Raw genomic sequence first — 15,400 nt, 5'->3', positions numbered from 1 at the left:
TCAAATAACAAAAATAATGTGAGAAATGCTGTAGGATTACTTCAAGACATAACAATCTGTGCTTGTGATTGATGCATTTCATGGTAAATTTCTGCAGCTAAATACAAGAGCATGTCATACTCAATTGCACTGCTTGGAGAGCACTGACTTATGACAAAAAAGTAAAGTAGCACAACCACCCAAGTGGTGGCAGTTTCCCATAATGACACACCCCAGAGTATCCTATTGCAATTCTGAAGTGACTTTAGTAGCAATAAAATGTTTTAAGGAACTGTAAAGAATAAGTTATTGAGTATATTTATATCATCTCAAACCTTGCAGCCAAGGAGGGTTAAAGTAAAAAGCAGAAAGCTAGTAGGCTTGAAAATTGGAAACAGCACACAGACATTATTAATGGCATTCACTATTCTCTGTTTCCATGTTCCCTTGTATGCAGGGCTTCCGAGATTTTAGTGATGGGTCAAAGAACAAACCATTAATTTTCTACTGTGTGTGTAAAGGATGCGCACCCTATTACACATTAAGTATGAAGCTATCTTTTATGATACTTTTTTTTTTTAGCATAGTAAAATAAAGCAAGTGTTTCAGGAAAGGACTATGAAATATCTTTTTAGAACTCTAGGGAACTGTAAGTAGCAGACTGCAGAACTGAACTGACTATTAAAGCCAGAAGACAGTTTAATGGTGTTTGGTGTTTGTGTTTTAAATGAGACCAGTCAGGGGAAGTCTTTAGAAGTCTGCAGACTGCCACACAACTCCATTTTTTTTTAACAGTGCAGGACAGAATACTTCTAAGTGAACAATGCTAATCCTATTCTTCATTTCATATGAAATGTTACGTTTTCCAATAAACATATAAACAGCTGAATTATGGTCTTTCAGAAAGAAAAAAGAGACGTCTTGCAATTACAATAATTGCTTTGTTTAAGGACTTGAAGATGTAGCCTCACACTCACTGCAAGGCAGTAACAGCATATTGAAGATAGTTACCAATTAGGTTAATGCATGAAGTCTAAACTTGGGATGAAGGAAAATTTAAGAATCTTTTGTATCTTCTTCCCCATGATCAACTTTTTGTCTTATGATATCTTCAAGTCACAGCATATTCTTCATCCAAAACAGAACAGGTGGTGCGTGATTTCAAACAAAGCAAGGCAAGTATATTTTCTTCCATTTTTCAAAAATAAGTATGGGCTTCCTTTTTTTTTTTTTTTTTCTTTTAATATTATAAACCACTACAAAATATCAACTCTAGCATTAGCACTTTCCTCTAAGGGCCTTTCATTTCTTCCTGCAAGTAATTTTATAATCAAATACTGTTAAATAATAATAATAATTATTATTTTTATTCAGTGCTTAGTACACAAATCCCAACAACTTTCACTGGAGTATTCAGGAAAAGACTGAAATATTTGATTAACTGCATGATGAGAACTAGGTTATTGTTTAAGGATGATCCAACATGCTGCTCTCCGTTCAATCCTCTTTCACAAGCAGCTATTGGTTTCTTCCCCCACATGACCTAGAAAAGAGGCAACTGAAATGCATCATATTTGCTTCACACGTAACAATAGCAGACTGATAAGTGTTGGGAGTTCATGTATCTATTTTTAATGCCTTTTTCTGCTACTGTGCTTTTGTAGAAAGTACCTACTGAAAAGTAAAACAAACTGCTTGTAAGCAAGTCAAAAATAAGAAGTATTATATTATCATAAACTAAGTAACTATAAATGGAGTGACCTCTTCAATGCAGTGTCCCACTGTTTATGAAGCAGACAATTTATTTTTCTTCACTGAAAGAATGCCATGAACTATTTCAGCAACATTTTTACTGGGACAACTACAGTCATATGTTTTATGGATAAAAAACCCTTGTGTTCAAAAACATAGCTGAAGCAAACAGTCTCCTGGAAGCAGAATATTCCACAGAATCTAAATGATTTCTCACACACTGAAATCAAACATTAAAAGAAAACAGAAAATTTGCACTGAAACATATAAGAGATTTCACGGTTTTAATGCAAGGGAAGCTGAGGCACTAAAGAAATACTACACAAAAAGAGTTCAAACACACTGAGAGGCTTTAGTCAAGTTAACAATCACTAACACGATGTGTACATTCTTCCCATGGTATGGCGTGCTGTGAAAAGAAAGTAACTTTGAACAAATATTTTGTAAATTTGATTTTTAGCATTTATTTTCCATCAGTTGTGTATTATATAAGATAGCTATTTTAATAAAAAGAAGGGAAATACTCATAAAAGTGTCTTGATTTACCAACCAATTATGGAGTGGCTAGCAGCCAATGAGAAACAGAAAATATCAACGTACACGAAGATGATGAGCAAGACTTTTCCATCATTTAAAGAGAAAAACATTAACCTCTGTTTTGTAAAACAGAAATAGTTTAATTGGAGTGTTATTCTTTACCAGCTTGACTAAATAAATGGGATAAATCCCTGTTTGTGCTTACTATTCAGGCATTTATCGTTCCTCATATTTTTGAGCAAGAGAGTTATGCGTTGGTTTGAGGTCTTTTCTCTGCAGCTTTTTTACAAACAGATCCTTGACTCCAGGACTTTTCCCATAATGAAAATTATAAATAAATTTTTAACTGAAAAACAAATCTGAATGTTGATCCTTTAGTAACTGCTCATTGTTTGTGATACGTGCAACCGCTTTTGCTAAAGTAACAATATTTTAAACTGCAAGTTTTTCCATTGATAGTCACTACACTGTGTGATACTGGCTGCAGTATGTTTTTATAACGTTTCCCTTGTAGTTTTGGAAAGTCCCAAATTACGAATGGCCAACCACAAAAGGATTCAGAAACTAAATTGCACTCCGTATAATAGCACTTGGCTCCTTCCAGTAGTTCTGTTACCTGAAACACTTCTGTAAGTAATATAGCAAAGCAGAGTAAAACCCTTACACGTCCCAATACACCCTGCAACAGTTGAGGAAATCCGTTATCAAATCACACAGTCCACCTGCTTTACAACCCGGTTCTACTGCATACTAAATAGCCACTGCAAACTCCAAATAGTTAACTCTCAAAGCACCCTCTTACAAACAGATAAATGTAATACTTAATGAACCTCCTGTAGATTGAGACTATTCTGTGTTCTGAGAATCATTTTAAAGAAAAACAAGCTACTGAAAAGGTTAGAAATTACAAAATGCCACCATTAATAATACAGGAGCAATGTACAGCAGCTTCAAAACTGTGCCTTGTAATTCAAGACAATTACAATTGAACAAGCAAGGAATTACCAAATGTTTGCTAAGAAATAACTTCTTGAAGAGCGTGTCTTTATTTTTGATTGCTTAGGCCAAGGGGACCCAAGGTCTACTTTCACTTACTGCGAACAAAGTAAGTTCAAGAATCTTTACAGGAGATGCAAGACAGAGTGGAAGCAAGGGAAAGACTCGCAAAGCTCATCCTAAGTAACAATATACAGTCTGAAGGCTGCAACAAACTTGGCTTCTACAGCTCATTTCAGCAGAGCTTCTAATTATATTAGAGGACAGCAGCTTCAGCACTGGCTTGTGGTTGCCCTTTCAGTCATTGTAATGTTAAGATGTCTCCTGGCAGCTGTTGACTCAAGACAACTAGCATTCCTTGACATCATTTAGGACTGATTGGGTATACAGCATTGGTCTTGGGCTCCTCTCAAGAAGATGCATAGGAAAAGTAATTCTGTGATTTGATTTTGGTGTGGGAAGATGAAAGTGAAGATGCCTCAAACTGAGATAAACCATGTGAACGAGAGCCATGCAGCATTCTGCTACTTGCCCTCAACATTTTTTATTTACTGTAGCCAACAAGGACCAGCCCAGTCCTCACATGATGTTGACTGTATCTCTTTGCTCTGCCTTCCACAAGGCAGGATTGTCAGCAATTATTCTCTAAATTTACCTGAAATTCTGAGAAAATGCATCTTCCTTTAATGAATCGGCAAGCATAACCTTTGCTAAGGATCAGACTCTTATTAAGACAAATTTATCCACTTTGTTGAGATTAAAATCAACTTTACATTGAAAAAATACAAGAACCCTGACATTGTGATTTATGTGTCTATAAAAATCATATACTTAGTATGTATGATATACAATAACTCAAGTATGCATGCTCTAGCACTAAATTTCATGCTGAAAGCTAGCTAATGCCTCAGGCTTTTGAACGAGATGATACATGAAGCTGAACATAAGTAGACTGCATATTAGTTTCTTAATTTATCTCTAAATTGCATCTATCAAAGGCTTTTATTTTTTATTTTTTTTTTAGTATTTCTGTCTATAAATATCTTACAGTCTAGTAATAACAAGTGCAGATAGCATGAAAGTAAAATTCCCAGCTTCTGGATGAGTTCAACCATGTTGAACAGAATTCTAATTTTCTACACATAAATTTGCAAAGGAATTATTTTAACAAGTCTGTAATAAATGCATCTTTCAAATAGTAAATTTACATTAAAACATTATTATGTAAGAGCATATATATACATAGCCACAGCCATAAAACCAAATGTTTAAAACGATTTCAGTATTCTCTATAATTTCAATTATTTTCTTATTTCCTTTCTTCTCGTGCAACAGATCATTAATTTGATTACAGGTTTGTGTCTATGAAATCAAGACCGCAGATTCTATCTGAAATCTAGAAAGAAGTTCTTCTTTCAAGGGACATTAATGCACATTAAATGTATATATACAAAACATACACATAATCATTAAAACTTCCTGAAATGGAAACTACATACACACAGAAACTCTTCCTAACAAAGTCCATAAAAAAAGCTCTCATGAATGAAGAGTCCATCTCAATACCGGATTTTTTTTTTTTAAAGCATCAACACAAATAAGAAAAAAATATTTTTAAGATCTAAAAATCACTACTCATTTTTCTTACAAGCAAAGAAAACTTCTGTACGTCTGCATTAATAAAAATGTTTTCTTTGAAGTTGATTTTCAAAGGAATAGTTTGACACTTTTATAGAAAAGCCTGCAGGAGTAGGTTGACAGTAATAGTGGGTCAGAAGGTGAGAAGAGAAAAAGCATTGAATCAGATCCTCCATCAGCACACAAAACACATCCAGGTTTCTTTTTAAAATTATGGTGCTGTGATTTGGCCTCACATGCTTCAGCAGGATTTTCAGCAAACAATTTTCTGGACTGGCAACAGAAGGTATACTGATTGAAGTCAAGCAGGGAAAGCTGCTTTTCTAAGATAGCAATGCTAGGCTGAAGACATTACAGTTCTACCAAATTGATGACATGCTGCCACAGGAGTCCTTTTGTACACATCTTATGCAGATGCACAAAAACACATTTATAAACATATTCTGTAACACAAGTCTTCATAAAAAGGCAGGGCATTTGACAAAAAGATGCTGACAGATCTTCTCAAAGAGAGATTATACCTGCAAATGCCAAGAAAACATTCATTTGTGTCACAATGAAGCACTTTTAAGAACCACCTGTGATACATACAAGGGCTTCCTGTAACCCACTCATTACACAGGTGGTGCAATGCTAGTTTATTTTAGTTTTACAGAAACAACTGCCACACAGTGCCTGCACATTCCAGGTAAGTATTACATGAGGCCATTCTATAAACAAAGATGTTTAAAATTTTTAGTGGATGTGGTACTTCACTAGGCCTTTAATGGTTGGAATAAGAGCAGAGTACTAACATAAAATCCATACAGGACCAGTACTAGAAAGTTATCCTCTATATTGCAATGGATACTTTGAAAGACACTCTCCCAGGCACTTTTCTAAAGATGGCAGCTCAACATTACCTGAGTTGTGATCTCATTTCCACAGCAAAACTTATACTTTTAAAGCACTTCTGTGAGAGAATCCTTCTTAAGCTTTGCTGATGACTTTTATAGTACCTGAGCTAGACAAAAGAGCAATTAAAAGGTTCAACACTCTGAACGTTCTTGCTCTTATCTAGTAAAGCATTAAAACATATCGATACCTACAATACCAAAATAGTCCCATCCAAACATCTTATGTAGTGAAACTGTGCTTATTTTTACAGTTAAGCATGCAAGATTTCACCCCTTCAGTGATCAGATCCAAAAGGATCTTCCTTTTTGCTCAAGTCTAAACTAAGAAACTTGTACATCTTAGGCATATTACATTTAACATTAGGAAAAAAATTATTACCATATTGCTTCCTTCCTTTAGAAATCTATGTAGCAGCAGCCCTAATTTTCTACTCCCTCTCCCAACAGCCATACATAAATAAAAGTGGACTGGCTTTCATTGCAAGTTACTCCAGATCCTCTCATGCCATGTCAGGAGGAATATAATTACTTAAAATAGTTAAGTTAGACTGAACAGTTAGAACAGAGAAGCACACACAGTCTTTCTGACAAACTTAGGTGAGAAATATTTTATTTAACAAGTGGCTAAGTTGTCTTTTGTTTCTCTCCCAGTGAAGGAGAGAAAGGAAAACTGAATTCCAAACACAACAAATCTTGTTCGTTCTGCAAGCAGAAGAGTCTTCAATTTAGGAAGAGTAAGTCTTAGATAAAACAACTTAGCTCGAATGTGTATAAAAAAATACAAGTTGCATCAAACAGCATCCTTATATGCTATTTCTGTTTAGACTTTTTAAGCTGTTCTTCTTTTTCCTTTTCTCACAGAAAAAATTTCACTGAGCTCTGTACTGCAATTACATCAGTACAAGCACCTCTATCAACTCAAATAAAGAAAAGGCATGTCAAAAAATTTCCCTGATGAACTGTCCGTCTCAGAGTGAACTTGTTTAGCTAAGAAGATGATAGTCACACGTACCACAGGCAACTTCATACTTATTTCTTTTTTCCCCCTACACAAACAATACAACATTTCTGTAAAACGCTTTCTGAGATTAATACCCAGAGTTGGGTTCATCAGCATCGCCATTATGCAAAAACTTCTTGGCATAAGGATATGGATTCCTTTCTTTACTTCTGAGATCAGCTTTTCTTAATTAGAAAAGACATCTCAACAGCATACTTGTGCAAATTCATCATTAAGAGACCTTTGTCCTGTGCTGAATGGGCATCAGACTGGCATAGAATATCAACTTTACACACTTTGCACAACTTTACACAAAGTAACAAGCAGCAATAAACTATCAATAATGACAATCAGCTGAAGGCAGCAAAGGCAACACATTAATATCACAACACCAAACCCAAATTTTGTTCTCATTAAATTAGCCTTAACCCTGAATTCAGAAATGTTATGATTTTTCCTTCAAGATCCCTCTCAAAAGGCAGCATTATATAGTGATCTCAGCATGCTGATGTTCCAACAGCTGACTGCTCCCTCTGTGCAATACACACAGCTGATGTCTCATGTATAGTTTATTTCAAACAACTCTGCATCTTTCAAAGATGGTATTCATAGGATAGAATCTCCAGACAATACATATTTCCTTGTTTGATCTCAAATGTATTAGTGAACTAAAATGAATCATAAATAAAGACTGTAACCAAACTCTGTCAAATCTTCTCTTCCTTTCATTTCCCTATTTACTAACTCCAGTAAGGTAATATGATTAAGGTCAACAGAATTCCTCTCTTCATAGAAAAGTCAACTGAAACAATACTGAACAAGGTCTATATTGTTCCGTGGATTATCTGAGTACTGATGACACAGTATTAAATTAATCTAAGTATTTTAGTTTTAGGGAAAAGTAACAAGGTTGTGACATTGTCAAAATAAGGTAGAAAATCAGTCATCTGACCTTCCAGCAGATTCTCCTGTAAATGGACAGGGAAACGGGTGCAAATTAAATGCAATGACTTGTCTTGTATTTGTTTCCTTTCTACTATAGCTGTAGTATAGATTAATTGCATTCATCAGCCAACAGCCAAATTCCACTCCTCGCTCAGCCTGAGAATCCACCCTCTTTCTTTCAGTAGAGTTAATAAAATGTGTATTTGTGAAGGAAGCATGAAATACAAGATACAGGACCACCTTCCATGTACAGCAATAACTCTCAGCACCTTCTCCTATAGTGAGGATAAGCACTGTAGAACTGCACAACTAATGTAGGATTCTGGCGAGTTCACATGCAACTAACTCAACAACTGGTATTTTCAGAACAGCAGTTCTATTTGCTCTCTTCTCTTCATGCAAAAGTGTATGAAATCCAGGAGTGATTGATAGAAAAGGTAATAATCATAAAGTTATCAGTTACTATTACTAGTTGCTTATTCTTAAGTATAACAGAATTCAGTAAAAAACATGTAATAACAATTCTTGTTTATACAAGACACACTACAGAAGCCAGAACACACTGCTGCCAGCACGTACACAACTTTTTGAAGTCCAAAACGATCATTTTATCAAACATTCTTCTTATAAATACCAATCCATTCAGCATATCAAAACATGTAATTCAGCAGTAAGCCTGGCAAGGCCTATTTTAATAAATGCATCTCAGTTAACAGCTTAAACATCTGTCCGCTCCCTTATATCTTCAGAACTGATCATAATAGTGTAAATAAAACTATGAGGAAGTTAAGTTGGAACGAATGCATTCCTAAACTAACAAAGTAGGAGGCAAAGAATGCTTTCTAAAAACAAAGAATGCTTTTAAACAAAATGAAGTAATAAAACACTAAGATATATTTTTTTAATTACAAGACTTTTCACTACTGCCAACAAACTAGTATGTAAAGCCCCTACAACTTTTGCTCTTACAGAAGGGGGATGTCATAACTAGAGATAGAGAAGTAGCCTTTTGCAGAAGCATTATCCTTCCACTACTGGCTTTCTCTGTTCCTTTACCTCTGTTACTAGTGCTCCTCGTGTTAGCACTGCTCTATCATATGTTAAGACACATCATTTATCACTATTACTGGGAAATGAGGCCTACTGTGACTGAAAGTTACATAGAAATACTAGAAAAAGTAAGTATGAAAGCCTCGGCTTATTAATGAGTCACGATACAAACAGTGCTGTTTAAGAGGCTTTGATACGGCATGCATAACCCTCTCATATCATGCAACATGTGGAACTGACTGAAGAGGATACAATTCCCAAAGTAAGCCAAAGTCAGTCCAGTGGTTGGATGGTTACAGCCAGAGCGTTGTGGTCAACAGCTTTATATTTAAATGGAGGCCAGTCACAAGTGGTGTCCCCCAGGAGTCTGTCTTGGGACCAGTGCTCTTCAACATCTTCATCAATGACCTAGATAGTGGCATTGAGTGCATCCTCAGCAGGTTTGCAGACAACAGGTTCACTGCTGCAGTTGATAAAACAGAAGGAAGGGATGCCATCCAGAAGGACCTACACTAACTTGAAAAGTTTGCCTCATGTGAACCTAGTGAGAATCAACAAGACCTAGTACAAGGTGCTGCACTTCAGTCAGCATAATCCCAGACAGAAGTACAGACTGCCTTCATTAGGTACTGTGAAGTACTGTGTGCTGAAGCCCCAGGCTCGAACAATAAAGATGTGGAACTGTTGGAGTGGGTTCAAAGGAGAGCCATGAAGATGATCAGAGGATTGGAGTGTCTTGCCTATGAACACAGGCTGAAGGAGCTGGGCATGTTCAGCCTGGAGAAGAGATAGCTCTAGGGAGATCTTGTTGTAGATTTTCAGTACATACAGGGAGCTTCTAACAGGAAGGAGATCAACTTTTTACATGGTCTAATATTGACAAGACAAGGGGGAACAATTTATACTAAAAGAAGAGATTTAAGTTAGATATGAGTAGGAAATTCTTTACTGGTCAGGTGTGGGAACAGGTTGCCTAGAGAAGTTCCATCTCATATCCTTCAACATAATTCCACAAAATATTCCACATATTGCACCTGGAATATTCCAGGTATTCCACAAAAACATATTCCATTCGCATAAACACCTATTACATTGTAAAAAGTCAGAGATGGAGCTGTACAAAAGCCAATAATAGAATTATTAATTTTTTTCAGAAATATTAAAATCTTTCATTCAATACATTAATACAAACAGGGAGAGGGATCATCATTACCATATCTCCCATCCATATGCTCTGTGCACACATTATTATCACTTGTGAAGCAGATTTTTGAACTTTCTATGCACCTGGAGAAAAAAAATAAAGGAAAAAGGACATACACTATGATCACACCCTGGTGCCAATTATAAATGTCTAATTTCAAATGCTGCAGTTTCTTCAAATCAGATTTAATGGCTTTATGTAAAAAAGAAACTAACATCTTTGTAAAATGAAGAAATCACAAAGAAAATATTTAGTAAGTAGAAGCTTACTGATTTTTCAGTATTCACTTGTTTAATAGCTCCTTAGCAACACAGAATTAAACCAAGAGTATCTCATCATATGCAACTTCCTGCAGAGTAAACACTATTAACTGCTGTACTGTTAGTACTTGCTGAAATTAGTCTCATTTGAGCACTGTAAGAGGGAAGGTAAAATAGTTATATTCTTTCCTACAAATTTGATACAGTCTTTCTTCCATGCTTTTCATTCTTTAGTCTAAAAACTGTTTCATTAAGAACTTTTATTTGAGTTAATAAAACCTATAGGAATAAAGGAAAATCTCCCCATATTTCCTTGTACACAATTACCGACTTGATCTTTTCAGTATTCAAACAAACCATATGACAGCATTTTTCTGCAGCTACAATTCCTGCTGAAATTAGAGTAGTCTAACAAGAGTTGGAGGGAAGATTTTCATAGTTGAAAACATTTTGCTGTTTTCCTCACTGTAAAAAAAAAAAAAAATCCTTTATTTTCCGCACAGGAATTTCAAATATAAAAGGTTCAAAGTAATGTGATAGAAGCAGACCTATATTTTTGAAGTTTCATGAAAAAATTCAACGGGGGGGGGGGGGAAAAAAAAAAAAAAAAAAGCAGTGATACTAATTCAAAAATTAAAGAAGTTTGAACAATAATTCAATTTTCCTTCACAATGAGATCTATTTTCAGGCATTTTAAATGAAGTGCAAACGTGAAAATAGTAAAGAAATTGGGCACTGGTAAGCAGTTTATAGGACTGAGGCAAATTCAGTGAGGCATGGATATGCAGAAATGGGCCTCCTGAGGCTAAGTGCAGAGTCCTACACCTTGGGAGAAATAACTTCATGCAGGTTAAGGACTAACTCCTTCTGGAAAGGAGTTCTGCAGAGAAGGACCTAGGTGTCCCAGTGGACAAGAGGCTGACCACGAGCCAGAAGTGTGTTCTTGTGGCCAAGAAGATTAATGGTATCCTGGGGCACATCAAAAAGAGTGTGGCCAGAAGGTCCAGGGAGGTTCTCCTCTTCCTCTACTCTGCCTTGGAGAAGCTGCATCTGGAGCACAGTATCCAGTTCTGGGCTTTTTAGCTCAAGAAGGACAGGGACCTTCTAGAGAGAGTCCAGCAGGGGGACACAAAGATGAATAGGGGCCTGAAACATCTCCCTTACATGGAAAGGCTGAGAGACCTGGGATAGTTCAGCCTGGAGAACAGAAGACTGACGGGGAATCTTACCAACGCTTATAAGTATCTGAAGTGTGGGACTGAAGTGCATGGGGCCAGGCTCTTTTCAACAGTGCCCAGTGAAAGAGCAAGGAGCAGTTGGCAGAAGCGAACATAGGAAATTCCATCTGAACATAAGGAAAAACTTCTTTACTGTAAGGGTGACAGAACACTGGAAGATGTCTCCTTCTTTGGAGATATTCAAAACCCACCTAGATGCTTTTACGTGTAATCTGCTATAGAATACCTGTATTGGCCAGGCTAATTGGACTAGACGGTGCCCAGAGATCCCTTCTAACCCTTATAGTTCTGTGATTCTGTGAAAATGTAGACAGACATACTACATTTCTGTACAAAAGTTAACACACCTGTTGTATTAGCTCAAAAACACTCAAAAATAACCTCAAACTTTGCAAGACCTATTTTAATTCCTAACCATAGATCAACAAAATATTTTTATCAGTAATTGTCAACGATTTATCAAAAGTGTCAACGGTTTACAGGCTGGTTCAGCCTGGTTCTGTGACTAGCGGGGCAGGGGGACCCATGGATCCACCCCCAGGAAAGGAAAAAGGGTAGAGAGATGGGTCTAAAATCAAAACAGCGGCAACAACCTGAGGAGAAACAAACTAATTTACTAAATAAGATACTGGAATGTAAGGTAACACACTATAATACAATATAATACAATATAATTAGAATTGAAGCTCATAAAACAATTGAGAGAGAATATCCAAAAGCTGAAGCCCTTACTCTACTGCTGAGGTGAGATGATCTAGGGAGCTCACACACTGCCAAGATCAAAAAGAGAAGGGCAAATGACCTACGAAGGGCCTTTACATCTTTTCCCTCTGAGCAGAAATGTAAGAGAACAGCAAACAGTCCTCTGGGGCATGTGGTTCTTCTTCTCTTCTGGAGCAGGTACCTGGAACTGGAGCATTAACTCCTTAACTCCCAGTGCACTGCATGATGTTATGATGTGGAATACCGATAACGGTACACATCTGCTCATATGTGAGAGTTTTGTGAGAAATAAGAATACACTTACCTTGTCTTGGTTTTCCTTATTTTTGTAACACAAGTTTCCAATCAAACGAATGAGATGAGCTTTAAAACCCACAGCTGGATGTGAAATTTCCTCTTGCCATGTCATAGCATGTGTGGTGGTAAAAATATTTACAGTCTGTTTTCCAGCAAGATGAGTTAGTCTCAGGGTATCTACAGAAAACAAAAGCACTTGAATTATTTTCCATGCAAAAAATTAGCATTACTTTGCACAGAGCTTTACTACCATTTCTAGTTGTTAGGTTCAAGAAAGTCAATGAAATTGCGTATTTTTAGCGTTATATCAAAATAAGCTCAAAAGTTTTATAAATTTTTATTTCTCAATTTGTGCTACTGTAAACCACACAAGACTGTTCTCAAGGCCAGAAGGTACTTCTGAATCTTTTTTTCACACTTACATAGTTCATATATAAAGTCCAAAGGCTAGTTCTGACTATCTCTGCTCTCAGAGTCACAATTTATAGGCTACTGATACTTGTGGAATTGTAAATACGATCTGATTTTTGGTTTAAAACAGAAAATTTCTAGAAAAACTTATTTTAGTTAACAATTCTTACATAAATATGCATTAATTGTGGAATTACTTTTTTTCTCTCTTCTTCAATCTGTTCCTAACTCTGTAGTATGAGAAAAGATATCCTGAACATCTTGCACTCTGACCTATCATTACAAAACACTGACTGTCATAGCTGTGCAAACTAGGAAATACTAATTTATGTTATGGTAGTTGCTAGATGCCCCTGTAATCAAATACAGAGGTTGTTTTTTTAATTTATCCTGAGCTCTAGAATACCTCAAAATATTCATAATTAACATGTGTTTCATTCATTTTTAGTATTACATTTTACATTTTAGTGTTACATTTCTTTTTCCTTCAGTATTACATATTTCTCTTTAACATCCATCAAATTTTCACAAGTTATTCAGAAAATGGTACTACATGTCAATCTGAGACAGTGGTATAATTTAGGAAGGTCATGTCAGTTATATCATTCTCCTTCCTCTCTGAGTATACAGAGTCTCTGTGGACCATCTTGGCTTCATTTCATTTGTGAGCAACTCTCAGTTTGTTGTTTCTTAGCAGAGGAAAGGTTCCTTCAAACTAAACTTCCAAAGTCACAGAATTTGGCTAAAACTTGAACTGTATTTAGTTTCGTGAATTCAGGAAAAAGAAGGAAACAGGCTTGGAGAATTATCTTTTCCACTTTTTGAGGTACTTGTTCACACATTCAGTTCATGGAAGAACAGTGGAAGCACTTCTTTTCGCACAACTTTTACTGTATAAATAGTGCAGTGCTGAGAGTTGAATAAAGGCTCTGTTGGGTAATAGGAGCCAACAGAGCAAGCTGAGCAGCAAACAAATTCCAGGAACACATCAAATATTTGAAAATGTACATTAATTCAATCTCTTTTTTTTTTTTTTTTTAGAAGGTCAAAATCAAAATTGCTACCAGTTGTGAAAAACATGTTTTCATTCACAGAGCAACATGATTTGGAGCAAGCCAACAGTTAATAAACGCTTTGGCTTTCACTTACCTATGGCTGTTCGAAGCAAATCAGGCAAGGTCTGCAGATACTCTAGTTGTCCATTGTTTGATGTCATTTCACAAAGAATGTCAAGAAGCCGAATTGTAACCAGGGCTTCCTATAAATGAAAGCTACATTTCTGAAAATGTTTTATGAACAATATCATAAGAATATAGAAGTTCAACTTCTATAGGACAAAAACTCTTGGAACCTCAGTTTCTTTTTGCCTTCTCCTTTCCTCTTCTTGATAGCCACTAAGAATTTGCATAAAGAAAGGGATCCTTATACAACAATGTATCACATTGAAATAATTTATTTCCTACAGTCTAACAGTGTTATACGTGCCTTGAAAAATCATGGGGAAAACAAAACAGAGGCATAACAGATGTTTTTAACAAAAACACAGTAGCTTCCACAAGCAGAAAAGCAGAAAATTACTAGCTGAGAAAATTATTTCTGTATAAATGTTTTCTTTGACTTTATTCAGTAGGACCATCCCACTTTAAAGACACAAACACCGCCTGCAAGACACCAATTTGTTATCCGCAGGAATTCTGTAAAGTTCTGTGGTCAAATGAACTTTGGCTGCGAGAATTTACATTATTCTTGGGTAAATAGGATTCAGATCACAGATGCAGCATTTTGGTTAGGTATGAGACACAACCTTATTTGTGCATTATTTATTCAACTAGAGAACTATATTTTCTCACAGGCTATATTGACACATGTTTAGAACGACAATCCACTTCTATAGGAGTGAATAGTAAAATTTTGAGCACACATATTACTCAACAACTGTATTGTGACTGCAAGACGATGCCACACAAGGTGTGGTATGTAAACTGAAAGTAGCCTTAAAAAGACTCATACACAGACGACATTAACTATTTCTGTCTTGTTTTCTTCACATCCAGGAAAAGAATACCTTTACAAACAAATATCATTATATTTTTGAATCAATATAAGCCATATAGCATAATTTAAATAATCAGCAATGGTGTTTAATGTTAAAGACTACGAATATAACATTTTTTATTTCTTCCAACAACCTTTGACAACAGAAATGGGTTTAGAGGCCAGATGCTAAAATTTCGTCTTAACATAAGTGTACAACTCAACTTGACCTGAATTAATTCAATAAAGTGCTTTCTGTAGCACAGAAACAGTCTCTGAATAAATTGGTCATTGTACTAGAATAAAATTAGCCTATCTCAACTGTATTTCAAAGAAAACAATAAGGTATTTCCATTTTTCAACTCATATTGCACTGTAACAAGACTGTAACTTAACCAACATCCTCTTCAGCTTGCACACTTAACACTGACCTTTGTGCG

The 15,400-nt window shown here is 35.8% G+C and overlaps 1 protein-coding gene across 2 annotated transcripts in view; it reads right to left on the bottom strand.

Annotated features, from left to right (window-relative positions):
- ATXN10 (ataxin 10) overlaps window positions 1–15,400 on the bottom strand; it is a 95,032-nt gene that overhangs the window by 26,612 nt on the left and 53,020 nt on the right. For both annotated transcript variants that reach the window (XM_042890314.1, XM_042890315.1), the window contains 2 exons: window positions 14,076–14,184; window positions 12,523–12,692 (listed from right to left, as the gene is read on the bottom strand). In XM_042890314.1, coding sequence (XP_042746248.1) covers window positions 12,523–12,692; window positions 14,076–14,184 — 279 coding nt within the window. The remainder of the gene's footprint in view (window positions 1–12,522; window positions 12,693–14,075; window positions 14,185–15,400) is intronic.

Source organism: Lagopus leucura, unplaced genomic scaffold (genome assembly GCF_019238085.1).
Source record: "Lagopus leucura isolate 7727_CA_CO unplaced genomic scaffold, USGS_WTPT01 Super-Scaffold_100159, whole genome shotgun sequence".
NCBI lineage: Eukaryota > Metazoa > Chordata > Aves > Galliformes > Phasianidae > Lagopus > Lagopus leucura.
The sequence above is the reverse complement of the archived record's forward strand: the minus strand, read 5'-3'. Positions and strand labels throughout refer to the sequence as shown.